This window comes from Anarrhichthys ocellatus, unplaced genomic scaffold (genome assembly GCF_004355925.1).
Source record: "Anarrhichthys ocellatus isolate YVR2014 unplaced genomic scaffold, GSC_Weel_1.0 scaffold14, whole genome shotgun sequence".
Classification (NCBI taxonomy): Eukaryota; Metazoa; Chordata; class Actinopteri; order Perciformes; family Anarhichadidae; genus Anarrhichthys; species Anarrhichthys ocellatus.
The window spans coordinates 5349815-5364522 of NW_022280044.1; the positions used below are offsets into that span (position 1 = coordinate 5349815).

Consider the following 14708-nt stretch of genomic DNA (forward strand, 5'->3'; position numbering starts at 1 on the left):
CAAAAAAAAAAAAAAACAGAGTGTAATATTGAGAAAGGCACGGAAGGGGTTGGGCTGGGTAGGAGAGAGGGAGAAAAGTGGGCCGGCCTTGTCAGGCTGATTGCTCCAGAGCTATGTCGCAAAAACAAGCTTAGCTGCAGCAGGAGAGCAGAGCTGGGCTGGGCTGAGCAGGGAATGGGGATGGGGGGGGGGGACTCGGAGTTGATCAGCACCAAGACTGGAAGATCCCTCGGTTCCAGATCAGGAGGCTTGGCTCATAACATTAAAGGTCATTAAAGGGGGGTTGTTGTGATGTGGGTGGTCCCTTAGCTTTGCAAATGCACTCTGGATGAGACTGGATTCAGGCGAGGGTGGGGTCTACGGATCTACTGGTACATTTAAAAGAGGTGGGGAAACTACGAAGCATGAATGTATGCCTTTCATCATTAAAAATACCTCTTATCTACCATATATTATACTCAAGTTGTTCATTTAAACTCAATAAAAAGGTACTGAGTCTACTCCATTAGGACATTGTTTTAAGGAAAATATACATCGGTTACTTTAAAGTACACAACGTAAACCCTGAAAAGATAAAGCCACTCCAGATGAAGCCTCTTATTTACAAAAAGGCAAGATGAACATGAGGACGGGAGACGGAAAAACAAACTCAGGGCGTGAGTGTGTGGACAACATGTGACCTCTCTCTCTCTCTGTCGGTCTGTCTGGAGCACATTCAGACACATCAGGAACCAGGAGCATCACAACCAGTGGGCGGTTCTGAGTGGGATTAGCCCCACAGTGGAGAAAAGGGTGTACAAAAGGAGAGGGAAGGTGGGAGGGACGTTGGTGGTGGTCTGGTAGTTTCGGGTTGACATGGAGAGGAAGTGTCACTTCCAGGAAGTATGAAAGCCGGACGGTGACAGCAAAAGACTGCTTTACGTCTGCTGAAGACACAATGGAGGCGGTGGGCCGGTTGTATAAGCCAGCTTTTCATACCAAAATATAATATAACGCTCTACACTGGATTCACTGTATCGAGTGAGCGGTACCACATTGGTGTTGCCAACATGAAGAATATTTCATCTCAAGCGATTAAGTATTGCACTTCCATAACGGACAGATTTCAAAAAGAATGGTGAAAATGTAAGAGTCAGTCTCCACCAACACAGGATCCTACATTTCCCATAATGCAACTTTTAGAGTTTCTTTCACCAAACTCTTCCTTTCTTCTTAATGCTCACATTACAAACTCCACACCTCCAGTTTTTAACGCAGGCTTTGTACCATGCTGCTACATATAAACTGGTTATTTTTTAAGTATAGAGAAATAGTGTATTATATTTACTGCTACTTGGACACGTGTATGTTGATGTGTTGGGCTGCCTGTGAGTTTTGAAGCGGTGTCTATGGACTGGGGGTAAAGCTACAAATGAATTGCTTCTGTCTTCTGAATCTGAACTCCTCCTGAAGAGTAAATTCATTCATGTGTGAAATTGGCGGAGTGCCTCTTCAATCAGCAACTACGGTTATTCATTAAAGACTCCGTCGATAATATGACACATTTGAAAGCGAAAAGTACACAAAAAAAGTCTCCTCTCTCCTTCCTCTCAGCTCTTTAATCATTTCCTTTCCTAGAAATGACATTATTGTGGTTAATCGTAAGACTGCACAGACTATTGCTCGTTGTGCAGAACTCACTTTAAGTTGCTTCTAGATTAGCATCAGCTACATAACTGCAAAGTGGAAAGAGGTTTCTATGAAGACAACAGCAGCTCCGGGGAACTGACAGAGTGCTAAATACTCAGCAGTTAAACTGCATTTGTGTCCTGGAGCCAGGAACCAGCTCAACCTGCTCAGCTAGTTCCACTATGGCTGCCTCTTCCCTCCCTCCCTCCCTCCTCCACCCATTATCCACGGCCCTTTTCTCAAGCCGAGTGCTGCTTTCCTACCTGCGCCTTGCAGCATGCGCTGAGCCTCCTGTACTCCTTTATTCCCACCTCGGCGGCGGCCTAACAGACGCTGGCTTTTAAAGCACCTGGCTCAAACAGACCCGTATGTGCTCCGGATGATGTGATGTCTGGCTGGCTCTGTAGCGAACGCTACTAAAGTAGCCTACTGGATCCAGATTCAAACGCGTTCTGAGGCACATTAAAAACAAATGCGGCTCTACAAATCGCTGCAGGTGGTTACAAAATTAAATGCTTTTACTCCATCGAAATTAAACCTGTAGATCCTGTCAGGTAATTTAGAAAACATGCTTCTTTGCTAGATGGGATGCAAATTTAAGATTAGACGGACCCAACACTTCGTTTTTTAGAAGTGGTGCACATATTACGTATTCCCCAATATCTGTTGTGTTCATCAATCAACCAATGACTGAAATGAGCTGCTAATCAGGGCTATGTACCATTTCAATATTTATAATCCAAATGCCAATACAATTTCTTTGTGAAACATATTAATAACCTAGTTTGAACGACAAAGTGTATTTTCCCCAACAAAAATCCTTCTTTTTATTTACCAAAATAAGCAAAAACTTCTCAAATGCATGTTTACTTTAGTCTTAAAACAAAGAAAAGTGATGCATTTACTGTGCCTAATAAAGCAGTCTAAAATCATCAAAATGTTGGTTTATTTAGACTGAAATAATACTGAAGAAACAGATTAACAATGTGTACGGGAACCAACAAAAAAAAAAAGGTAACACTTAAAATGCTTTACTGCAGCAACAAAAGGCTCGCTGAAACATTTTGGGTGCACCCAAGTTTGTGTGCAGGTACTTGAAATTTACTGGTTTACTAAATTCAAAGTCAAGTGTGTATCGAATGTAAAGATGCCTCAATGGTGCTGACGTCATTGGGGTAAGCACGTGGCCACACATTTGATGCCATATGCTACTGGACAGTCTTCGGTAAAAACTTTAAGATAATATGTTCAGAGTACAAGGACGGATATTCCACAGGATTAGGCTTGATGAAGGATGAAGCCACGGATCCTCTTCTTAACCAGCAAACGGCAACATCTCCGTCAGAAACGTCTTTCTACATTTTGTGCGGCGTAAGTGTGGATATCAAAACAGCTTAATTTCCAGGCACAACAGATGCTGCTGATGCATATCTGCTCACAACATCTGTAGGAGTCAATTCAGCTGTTCTGACACAGGTTGTCGGGGTGCTAGCGCAGTGTGATCTCAACACAGCGTTATGTGCACTCCACGGGGGGGGGAAGGAGATCGGTTCATCTCCACCTTAGCCAGATTAATCTCACAGCCAATCACAAAGCTCCAATAGGGAATCCCCGAGAAGTCGGAGGGAAATAAATAAAAATAGCCCCGGCCTGGCCTGCTCGGCCATTGGCTGAGTCCACAGAGAGGTGTATAAATAAATAAGAGAAATAAATAAATGAGGAGGGAAACACATCCTGAGGGCATCCCCTACTGGCATAGACAGCCTCTCAGCATCTCCCACTCCAACCAATCACTCACACTATTTGAAGTTATTTGCTTCCCTCCCGCCCCCCCCCCCCCCCCCCCCCCCCCACCCCTCTCTCTCTTTCCTCACCGCAGACTCCGCTCTCTCACTTTCATTCTCTCTCATTAATGATCTCATTTCTCACTCTCCTTCCCCGAGGCCCAGAATGAGGTTAGCTGCGAAGTCTGACCTATAAACACTGCCATGGAAACTGCAACGTGTTCTAGCGAGACACCTCTTTAACAGGGAGGATGATGGGGGGGAGTTGGGGAGGGAAGGGGGTTCTCTCACCTTTATCTTAGCCAGAGGGCAATCAGACGGCAGATTTACTTCACTTCCAACAATCCCCTTCCTGGCAGAAATGTGTTTTTTTTTCCCAAGCCTGCACTGCTTGAACACGCTTTGCTCACTCTCGGCATCAGCTTGTTGTGTGTGTGCTGCAGTCAGAGGCAGCAGAGAAGGGGGTCCAAATTTAAAGTGATTACTGCGATGAATATCCAGATATTGGGTCAAAAACATAGGACGCTAATTGGTGAAAAATATTTACAGTATTTTAGGGTTAAATTGGAATTTTAGGCTCCGAACGCGTCAGCGATTCAGTGGGCATGTCAACAGGAACGGTAAACAAAGCTGGCAATCCACCAGTGTCTGCAGTCCAAAGTACTGAAGATTGACCCTCGACACCCACAGTAGTTACAGCTCTTTAAAAGCATAAAACGTCACATCGCATTGCTCTGAATAGGTGGTGAAGATGAGTGCAAGTGTTTGGTATTCAATCAATTGCCCAATGACATAAGATTGCGTTGTGTTGTATATTCAGGGTTTGACTCTGAACACAGTATGAAGCATATTCAGCTGCTGATTTGGAGAAGAAGCCACTGGCTGGACACGAATCCAGCAGAGAAGCTCAACCTTTTAAAGAAAATCATGCAAGTAGGCCAAAGAGGCCAATTTCTATGTCGTTAAGAGGTTCGTTCATGTTCCAGCCAAGTGTGCGCTTCATGGAAACACAAGAACGTTGTGTTCTGTATGAAAAATACAAGAGGTGAAAGATAGCCCAAGTTGTTATTCATTGATTGTCATTATTAAATCATTCATTGTTTGTTGGGCTACGCAAGTTCTGAGAAAGTCTGCTCATTGAGTAGGTAGTTGTACAGCAAGTAAAAATGCATTTGAAGCAGATATCTTTTTGTTTTTAAAGAATTTTATGTAAAATGAGGTTGTATTAAAGGTTGTTTGGTAAATGTGTATGATTTCATTTAAAGATAGTGTAATGAATGGCTGTTCAGTAACTTCTTATAATCTCTTGGTTCTCTTGGCACAAACAGGGGAATAAATAACAACAAAAACAAACAACAACGACCGGAATCGGCATCCGCCAAATTATTATTTCTAACATTGTATCGGCCCAGAATTTCACAATCGGTGCCTCCCGAGTGTACGTAGTGTTCCTCTAATGTGGATGGATTTGTAGAAGTATCGTCTTTTCTGGCCATGGCTGAATGACAACTCTGTTACCAACTGGTCAAGATTAAAAACAACGCAGAAATGTCTGGTTGTAAATTTCAGTGGAATCTTTGGCATCGCCTGAACTCTTGTGAAACACATATTAAACATGGCCGCCTATGGAGGTGGCTGGTGCCCATGGAGGCCGGTGGATCATGAAACCCAGCGACAATGAGCACAAGCCAGATGCTAGAGGAAGAGACGGAGGGGCTCACCGGCAGACTGGAGGGCCGGCCCTGCATGCTGTCTTCTTGACTGCTCTTGTTGGAAGCCATGGGCTGGTTGGAAGGAGGAGCGCTGGACTGGGAGCTAAAGGAATCCTGGGAGAGTTCCTGATTATGGGGACAAGAAGTAGATCAAACAATGGTTTTCAAACATGAAAAAAAAAAACAAAAAAAAAAAATGTCTTTACTGCTCATTGGCTCTTTGCAAAGTACAGCAGTACCACAGATCTCCACTGGGCTGGTTAAACGGAGTGTGTCGTGCCATCATGAGCAACACTCACTCATGGCTTCATCTTCATTTTATCTTTGTGTTTTATCACCAACACTCTCAAATAAACAGCAAAGCTCCGCTCGCATATAATTTGGACCAGTTATGTTATGGACAACTAAGGGCATAATGAGCTTAACTGTCTATTACACAATAAAGTCAAATACAAACAACAAGAGCATGAAACGAGGAGAGACAGGGATGCGTTCACTGTGAAGCAGTAACATTGCAGCCTGGATGCATCTTTCCAGTACTGATGAAGTGCAGCAAACAAAGAACATGCTCAGGAACCTCCTGCTGCAAACAGTAACCGAAACACAGACGGGCCCCGTGTTACCTGTGGAGGAGGTGGGAACCTCTGATATGGTGACTGCTGTTGTGGTGGTGGTTGCTGCAGTGGAGGAGTCTGGGAGTAGGGTGAAGGTTGACCCTGCTGGCCGTGACCCGGAGGTTGCTGGGCTTGAGGAGATGGACCTCCTGGTTGTTGCTGTTGCTGCTGTTGTTGTTGTTGCTGCTGTTGTTGTTGTTGTTGCTGCTGCTGCTGCTGTTGTTGTTGCTGCTGCTGCTGCTGCTGTTGCGGAGGTCCTTGCTGCGGCTGCGGCTGCGGGGTTTGCTGCTGTGGCGGCTGCCCCGGTCCAGGGGGTTGTTGATAGCCAGGCTGGCCCTGAGGGCCAGGAGGGCCCTGAGGGCCCTGCTGACTTTGGGGACCTGGTCCCTGCTGCGGTTGAGGCTGCTGCTGCTGCTGGGGGGGGGACGTAGGGCGGCTGCCCCGGCTGAGACTGTGGGGGCTGGCTGTAGGGAGGCTGGCCCGGAGGACCACCGTGTGGACCTTGGGATTGTTGGTAGGGGGCTCCCGGCTGCCCGTGTTGGCCAGAAGGCTGCGAAGGGTGGCCCTGTTGGGGGTAGGGCGCTCCAGAGCTGCCCTGGGGTTGACCAGAGTACGGAGGCTGTTGCTGGCCAGGGTGAGGGGGGGCGCCGTGCTGACCGTAGTAGCCCTGGCTCTGCTGGCTGTAGCCACCAGGCCCCTGTTGTCCATAAGCCGACATCTAGATGTGAAAACAGAAAAGATTGGTCAAGATCAACACTGGATATACGAGTCAATATAACCCAGCAGAGTTGAATGGGCTCTGAAGATAAACACCTTTACTAGTGAAGACCAATCACTACCTCAATACAGGCTATATTTAACCATTTAAAAACATATACAAATAACCCAATATCCTAAGTAACTTCTTTGATTTGTCTTTTTTCTCAGCGGAGTAATCAGAGCATCTCTTCCTCTCACTCACAGATTAAAAGCGAGAGACAACTGTTCGGTCCGTAAGATGCGAGTGTGTTCCTCGCTATAACCTGATCATTCCAAAGAGTGGGAATTCAGGCGCGTATCGCTTCAAATTACAGCTGTGAAAATAAAAAATTGAGTTCTGACTTCATCTCCTTGAACTTCAATATGAGGCTTTTTATATTCTACCAGGAAAAGCCTTTTCAATAAATTGATTTTGTTTCATTACCCTCAAGGAGCATGGAAGGAGAAAGTGCTGACCTTGTGAGGAAACACGTGTTATTTATGTATTTTTTTTTTGTTCTCATCTACTTGAGAATTCAAAGAAAATACGAGACAGCATTCGCCACACATTTAAAACAACGTGAAGTGGCTGTGTGTTGTATCTGTCTGACAAAAGGAGGGAAGCCGTTTTCTTCTCTGCAGGACACTTATCGAGTCCACGGTCAGACACCAGGCAGGCCAGTATGAGATAATCACACCACACAATGGGCACGAGACCACAGACGGCGAACGAGGAAGAAAAGGCTTCACTCCACGGGATTCCCTGCATGCATTTGTCTGTTAAGATGGACTGGCTGGCTGAGAGGGTTCAAGGGTCTCATTCATAGCCAGGAGTAAGTAGCTACAGCAAAACTATGTTTGCTGGTTTTTCCAATTGGACGACGCTGTCGGAAAGTGCCTCCCGTTGTGCAAAGTTTTACTTTTGAGCGAGAAAATGGGCCCGACGGTGAAAAATTGAACGGCTTGCTCTCTTCGAGTCTGTTTGTCTGAGAGATGTTTCTTCAGTTTTTGGTTCCAGGTGGAAAAGATGCTCCGTTTGTATTGTTTTGTTGGGCTCTCCAAATAACGTTGTTGCTTGTATCATGTGGTTCAATAGGGGGTGTGAGTCTTCTATTCTGATTCTAAATATTAAACTACAGCAAGCAGCTCGTTAGTCTTTTTTTAAAAAGTGTAAAAACTGAACTATTTCTTGGCCAGGAGAAATATCTTTGGACAGAACCGGGTTAGCAGTTTCTCCTGTTTCCATTCTATGCTATGCTAAGCTAACCATCTTGTAGCTCATCCGGCTCTTGGCAGGTAAGGAATAAACGTATTTCCCAAAATGTCAAACTAAAGCTTTAAGTACAGCTACATCCATCAGCTCCTCCTCTAGCTAACAGCATGATATGCCTTTATTTAAAAATGAATGTATAAGTCAACGCTTCCTTTCCAGACTGGACTGATTACACCCCAACCTACCCGGATCTTGAGTCCTCATACCTCCCCATGCACGACTTTCAATGAGTCTGCTCCATTGATGAAGTCACTTCGTCGTCTCTCTTCTACCATTTCCTCCATTCCTGTCGCAGCAAGTCACTGACCAGATAAACGCTCTACTGCCTCAACTAACAGGAATATAAACATTCTTATTAACTTGTGGGCTGGACTTCAAACCATGCCCGCATCATGACTCAGTACCACAGACTCTCTAAACGGCTTCATCAAACGTCCTCTCCTGAGGCAATACTTGGGCATTTTAACGCTCATGTTGGCTTTTAAGCTGCGAGTACTTACAATGGTCGTGGTTGACGTTTATTATAGTACGTTAATGTTCATAATGATGAATTTTGGGGAGTAGCTTTGGAAGAAGGCCTGAAATGGTGGCGACTTTGGGCAACACTGGGCTGGGATTTTTTTCGGTCGATTCTTAAAATCTAGCCGACTCTTGCCATTCTCTCTAATGTTGCCTACCCGAGCTTTAAGATAGGGAAATGAACAGACAATCTTATCAATAAATGTCAGCAGAATTCACAGATTTAGCCAAAAGAAAACTTCTTATCTGCACAATGACTTGGTAAATAGCCTTCAAAAGTTCATCTCATTCATCACGGCGGTACAGAGACGGCAGAAATCTGAAATCACTGCGATGAAGCTGTGATTGAAGACGTCCCGCCGCGTAGAAATGTCGTATTTGGCCTTTTAAAGTCAATCTGCAGCTTCACAGAGAAGTTGCGCGAGGTTTCGTTGACGGTCGTCTAAACGTATCATCACTGACCTGCTGTCCGTACTGCATGCCGCCCATAGCTCCAGGTGTCCGGTTCTGCATCGCCATAGGGTACCTCTGAGGGCCCGGAGGTCCGTAGCCCTGCCCTGGGTAGGAGCCTCCCTGCTGGGGCCCGGGCCCTGCCGGAGCCCCTGGCTGCTGCTGCTGCGAGTAGGGGTTGGGTCCTCCGTACGACTGCCCGCGCATCTTCCCGACCTGGTCCATTGGGCTTGGAGGCTGGAGGACACACAGACAGTTTCAATGAGTTAAAACAGTGGATAATTCTGTCTTTGAGCTGTATGGAAAGAGATGACTCTCTCATGATGTAACAGATACTGTTCAGTTCTGTTGTTATTTTGGAACACTTTAGTTTTCAGTGGATTTTCCTGAAAAGGCATTACTCAGCAGTGAACACAAATGAAGCATCATCTCGTAAACCAGTCACAGTATAATCACGCAAGTATGGAACAAAAAAGTAGGAGGAGGAGGTAAAATAAAACACACACAGTAGTGGATTTACTTTCCTACTAGAAAAGGGAAAAAATTGGCCATGAATGAATGAATGAATGAATGAATGAGCCCACTATATACGCCAGGAGCGTTTCCCTGCCCAGCAGATCATTGTGCCAGTGGGTGGATACTGTTACGGCGGAGACGTCGGGGAAGGTTTCTATGAAAATAAAGCTTAAGGAAGTGGAAGTGTCTGCGGTGGCTGGAGCTGGCCCACCCCCTCAGCTGGAGCCACGTCAGGACGGAGGCCGGGGCGGTGGTGGGGGGGAGGGGGGGGGGGGGGCTGACCTTGGCCCGGCTTGGACTCGGGGAGATCCACATGGTCCGGGCCAGACGGACTTTCTGGCTGGAGAGCAGAGCGAGAGAAGGGCGGGTTCATAACGAGGTAGCCTCGCCTGTCAACAGCTGGAGCCGAGGTCATTAAGTGTCCAATGCTGTGTGTGTGCGTACATAAGAGACGAGCTTGGTGGAGTCCAGCCCCCCCCCTCCAAAACACAACACCCCTCCGGTGTAACAAAAAAATAAATACGATTTTAAAAAATGGAGCTATAATGTACTGGTCATCCCCTAGAAATAATAAACAAGATTAAATCCAGGGCTGCGAGTGGGTGCCTGCCTGGTTGGCACAATGTGATGCCATCCACTCATCTCACCGCTGGCAGCCTGTGTGTTCCCGTCAAACCCACCGCAGCGGCGTCTGAAAGTACGCGCCACAATGGGGTCTTTGAAGTAGCAACACCTCCTGGCCTGCTGACCTCAGACAGCAGACACAAAGCTTTCATTGCTTCCCACGGTTATTAATCCGTGTGTGTTTCCTCTTCCCCCCCCCCCCCAAAAAAACCCCTCTTTTCCTTGGTTAAGGGAGACAACCACCAGGGCTATTTATAGCCAGCGAAACGGAGAGGGCAGCCTGCCGAAAATGTAACAGGTCCCAGCTGTACTGCTGTTTGAACCCGGGCCAGGCCTTGCTCTTCCTGGGCTTTAATAAAGCAGCAGGCTTTGGCACTCTATGAATGACAGTGCTGCAATGAGAGAGGAGGAGGTCAGGTGGGGGTGGCTCAGCAGGAGAGTGTGTGTGAAAATATATATGTGTGTGTGGTGGGGTGGGGGGGGGGGGGGGGGGGGGAGGGGTGGAGGGGGGGGGGGGGGGTGATGGTGGTGGGGCGGGGAATCAACAGGCTGTCAAGGCGGTCAACCAGCATTATCCAAGATAACATATTCCACTCCAGGTTTTCCCTCTAGCCTCCCCCAGGCCACAGTCTCCTGAGCTCCTCCAGGTTCAGGAGAGTATGTGTGTGTGTTATGTTCTGTGTGTAGAGGAAAAGAGGAAAGTGTGTGTGTGGGGTGGGGTGGGGGGTGTGGGGTGTGGGGGTGGGGGGGGGGGTTGGTATTTTCTCAGGGGTGACTACACATGGGTGACGGGGGGGGGGGGGCGAGAGAGCGGTAACAGGCCCCGGTGGGCACTCTGCTGTGACCTCTAATGCACTTTTAACCCCAGTCTGCAAGGAAGGACACACACACACACACACCACCCCTACCTGACATGTTGCCTTCATACGAGTCCACACAACACGCTGCTGAGCCTGAAGATGACTGGTGAAGCAGACACCGTCGTGCTGCTGGTTTCAAAATCCATTTCAAAAACAGGTGTATTTGTCCAATTACGGCAATAACAATAAAACCATCTCATTCCACACAAACAAACTTCTCACTGGATAGAGACGCGCTGTAGCTCTTTTCCTAATGAGCTGCTTAACGCAGTTAGCCGGAGCCTCTTGTGTCATCTGTAAAGTGTGCAAGTGAGGCCTGAATCGCCCGCTTTACGTCCTCCGATCCACATGAAAAATGACTGGTGTGCTTTAGCAACACTAAAAAGGTAAAATCTATTTCTCATTTAGACAGAAAAATAATAAAATCGCCATAAAACAATCAACCTTTTTCCCTCACCAAATTTCAGTCGATTTTTCGCCAGCGGTGAGGACATTTCTTCACCGGCCCGTGCGCCCGCTTTTCCATCAAGAAGCCTGACAGCTCAGAGCTGGAGGGTACAGCTGGACTACAATCAGGGTCTCCAGCTCCCAGAGCCACGTGGAGAGTCAGTGCTGACGATCCCCAAAACAAACCACTTGTCTGCCTCTCTCATGTCCCACTCAACAGCCACTCTAAAGATGGAGATAATAGTCATGTGACAAGGTGATCAGATTGGGGAAAATAAATAATTTAGCCACTAATATTCAAAATAACTTTTTTCTATTTAACCGCAACAATTCGGCAATACCTGCCTATATTATGTCCAATATCATGTAATAACGTGTCGCAATAGCTTTAAAAGTCTGTGCTCTGCAGCCCAGCATAAAATCTGGGAATGCAGGAAGTTAAACCGGCACCAGAGGTCTTGTTTTTACTCCTCGACCTTATTCGATCATGTTAACACATCCGCATGCTGCAGGCTGGGATACAGCTGTAGGTCTACTGCTCAGGCCTTCATTGATCTGTTTACCTGCATCTTCCTCCCATTGCTTACGTTCACATCTGACACAACGTTACACATCCTCCAAGACCCCAGAGAGCTTTGGCTGAGGTGTGTGTGTGTGTGTGTGTGTGTGTGTGTGTTTTAACCATACTTAAACAACACGGGACACACTGCATGTGTTTCCAAACAAAACTGCCCAACAGTGATTACACACTTTCTGTCCGTTGATTTTCATTTGAAGATCGATCGATCGATCTAGTTGTCCATATATCATTAGCATTATGGCTACCGCTAGCAGCCTGGCTACCGTCACTGTCCACAGCAAGAAACCAGCATAAAACAATCGGTAGCATTATTAACTATGCAGGTAACACTCGAGTCAATGTCAACATTACTACGCTTGTACCACCGTCTAACAGTTCTGCTACCTGGGTGTAGCTAACATTGCTGTAAGCCATTTGGTTAACTTACAAGGAAAAGGTTGAAAATATCTCGTGGAGTTTTCATAAAACTCATTTCACTTGTTCTTCAAATCAGAACAAGTCATGTCAGCATCAACATCTCAATATGTACATGTGTGTAGTCACAGTCCAAAGCGTGCAATGTGTTGTGCCAATAAAGGCCCAACATGGTACTTTATGTTTGCTCACCAAATTGAAACGTTGCATTGTTATTTGTCCTAAATCATAGTATAAATATTTCTAGAATATGAATATTACTTCTTGTGTATATCATTATAAAATGCATGCGACTAAAAAAAGTCTGTAGTTATGATGTGTCGGGAGATTTCCAGACACATCATTTTTTTTTTACTAAAAGGCCAAAATATTCCCGACATGTCGCCTCGTTCACACGACAAAGCTTTATTTATAACAAACTTTCCACAGACGGCAACAACGTCTCAAATATGCACACTGGTTGGCAACTCACCTCACTGACTCGCTCTCTCTCTCTCTCTCCTGCTCAGTCATCTAATCAATTTCTGGAGGAAACTCTTCCCCTCCCTTCTCCATAAAAAATAAATAAATAAATAACCACAATTAGCACATGGCTAATCTGCATAAAGGAAAAGCCAGAGCACTCTTGGCAGAAGAGGTTGAACGGAGTATAATGTGTCATGACTGGGCTGCTGGTGGATATTGCAACGATTCAAAACTGTGTGTGTGGGTGGGTGTGTGTGTGGGGATAGGGATTTGTAAAGGGTTGGGGAGGATGGGATGGGGGGGGTTTGGAGCAGTGCCTGAGAGCAGATGGACCAGGGGGGGAGACGGACGGACGATAAACAACTGCTGCTAATTTAATCCGCCACACGGCCACATGGCCTCGGCACGCACACACACCATTGTTCTGCGTTAAAGCCCTTTGACACGCAACACACACATATACCCGCACTAACACACGCCAACCGAGGCTGACCAAGGCCGCCCTTGTACGGTGGCGGAGTCAATCTCACTCACTCACTCACTCACACACACACACACACACACACACACACACACACACACACACACACACACACACACACACACACGTACAAGAGGGACAGGATGTCCTGTCACTTCACCACTAATGTCAACTTAGGGGGTGAGATGTGCGTGTGGGAGAGCAAGTGAAAGTGAACCCGGGGACCTTTTTTGTTTTGTTTACCAGTGTACTTCATGTCACTGCCCAGTGTGACCAGTCTGTCCCTGTTCATGCTGACAAGTTTATCTCAAGACTTTGAAGTAGACTCACTTTAATGTGAATGTACTGTAGATACTCGTCACAGACGAGGACAAGAAATGTCTGACTAGATTCGCTCAAACGTTTTATATTTTTGCTTTAAAACAGACTTTATAGAATACTTTATTATCAAAATGGTACTTTTCTGTTGGTTGACTGTTCTAGTGCTCTTCTTTACTTGTTCTTTGATCAGATGGTTCCTGACTTCAATCAAACTTCGCCAATTTAAGATTACATTTTATTAAGCCACGGTTGTTGTATGGCTAAATAAAAACTCAAATCTTTATTACCGTGTTTAGACAACATTTAACCTTTAAGAAGGTTGGCTTTTTTGATTAATAATTAAAAAAAAACACATTTATATTCTTCAAAAGTTGAATCTAAACAGTATTGATTTGATTCCAGAACACCGGTATTACAGCAGCACTCGTTGATTTGTTACCAGAACTTAAGAGAACCGTGTGCAAAAAGGATTGAGTGCCACCCGTCAATTTTACACTTCAGAACCGATGGGCCATCTTTTCCAACTTCGTCATAACTAATAACCAATTAATTTTACTTTAGCAATTCATACTGTTCACATTGAGTGAGTATTTCCCTATTTTCATGAATAATAACCACACCAACATGCACGAAGCAAACACACTCTTCCTGCTCACAGCATTACAACAATCTGGATACTGGATACAATCTGCTTTTAAAGAAAGTTCAAGTATAACTGTAGCCGGGTAAAGATCAGTACTAGAGATATGTACTAGAGTAGAATACTAGAGAACAGTGCTGGAGATATGTACTAGAGATCTGTACATTACATTAGTCATTTAGCAGACGCTTTTATCCAAAGCGACTTACAATTCAGAGTCTATCACATTTCTACATCGTAGGCACAACTACGGGAGCAATTTTGGGGTTAAGTGTCTTGCTCAAGGACACATCGACATGGCAGACAGAGCCGGAGGCCGGGGATTGAACCGCTGACCCTCTGATTGAAAGACAGCCCTGCTATCCACTTAACCACAGTCGCCCGCTGTGGTTAGTACAGTGGGCTAGTACTAGTACTAGAGTACAGTACAGTACTGGATATCTGAGCTAGAGTAAACAAGACGCTATGAGGAAAAACAGCCATCTTCTCAATTAAGAAATTAGTCTGCATTCCCACTGCATCAATCTGAGAAGTTACAACTCTTAGCCGACCGCTGCATGACTCTGGATAACAGCAGGGAGGGCCTAGGTTGGGTTGGGGGG

General features: G+C 45.8%; 1 protein-coding gene across 1 annotated transcript in view; it reads right to left on the reverse strand.

Annotated features, from left to right (window-relative positions):
- Positions 1–14708, reverse strand: part of arid1ab (AT-rich interactive domain 1Ab) — a 52565-nt gene that overhangs the window by 24157 nt on the left and 13700 nt on the right. Inside the window, 4 exon segments of the mRNA XM_031853729.1 lie at positions 5174–5290; positions 5788–6196; positions 6198–6496; positions 8771–8995. Of these exon segments, the coding sequence (XP_031709589.1) occupies positions 5174–5290; positions 5788–6196; positions 6198–6496; positions 8771–8995 (1050 nt within the window).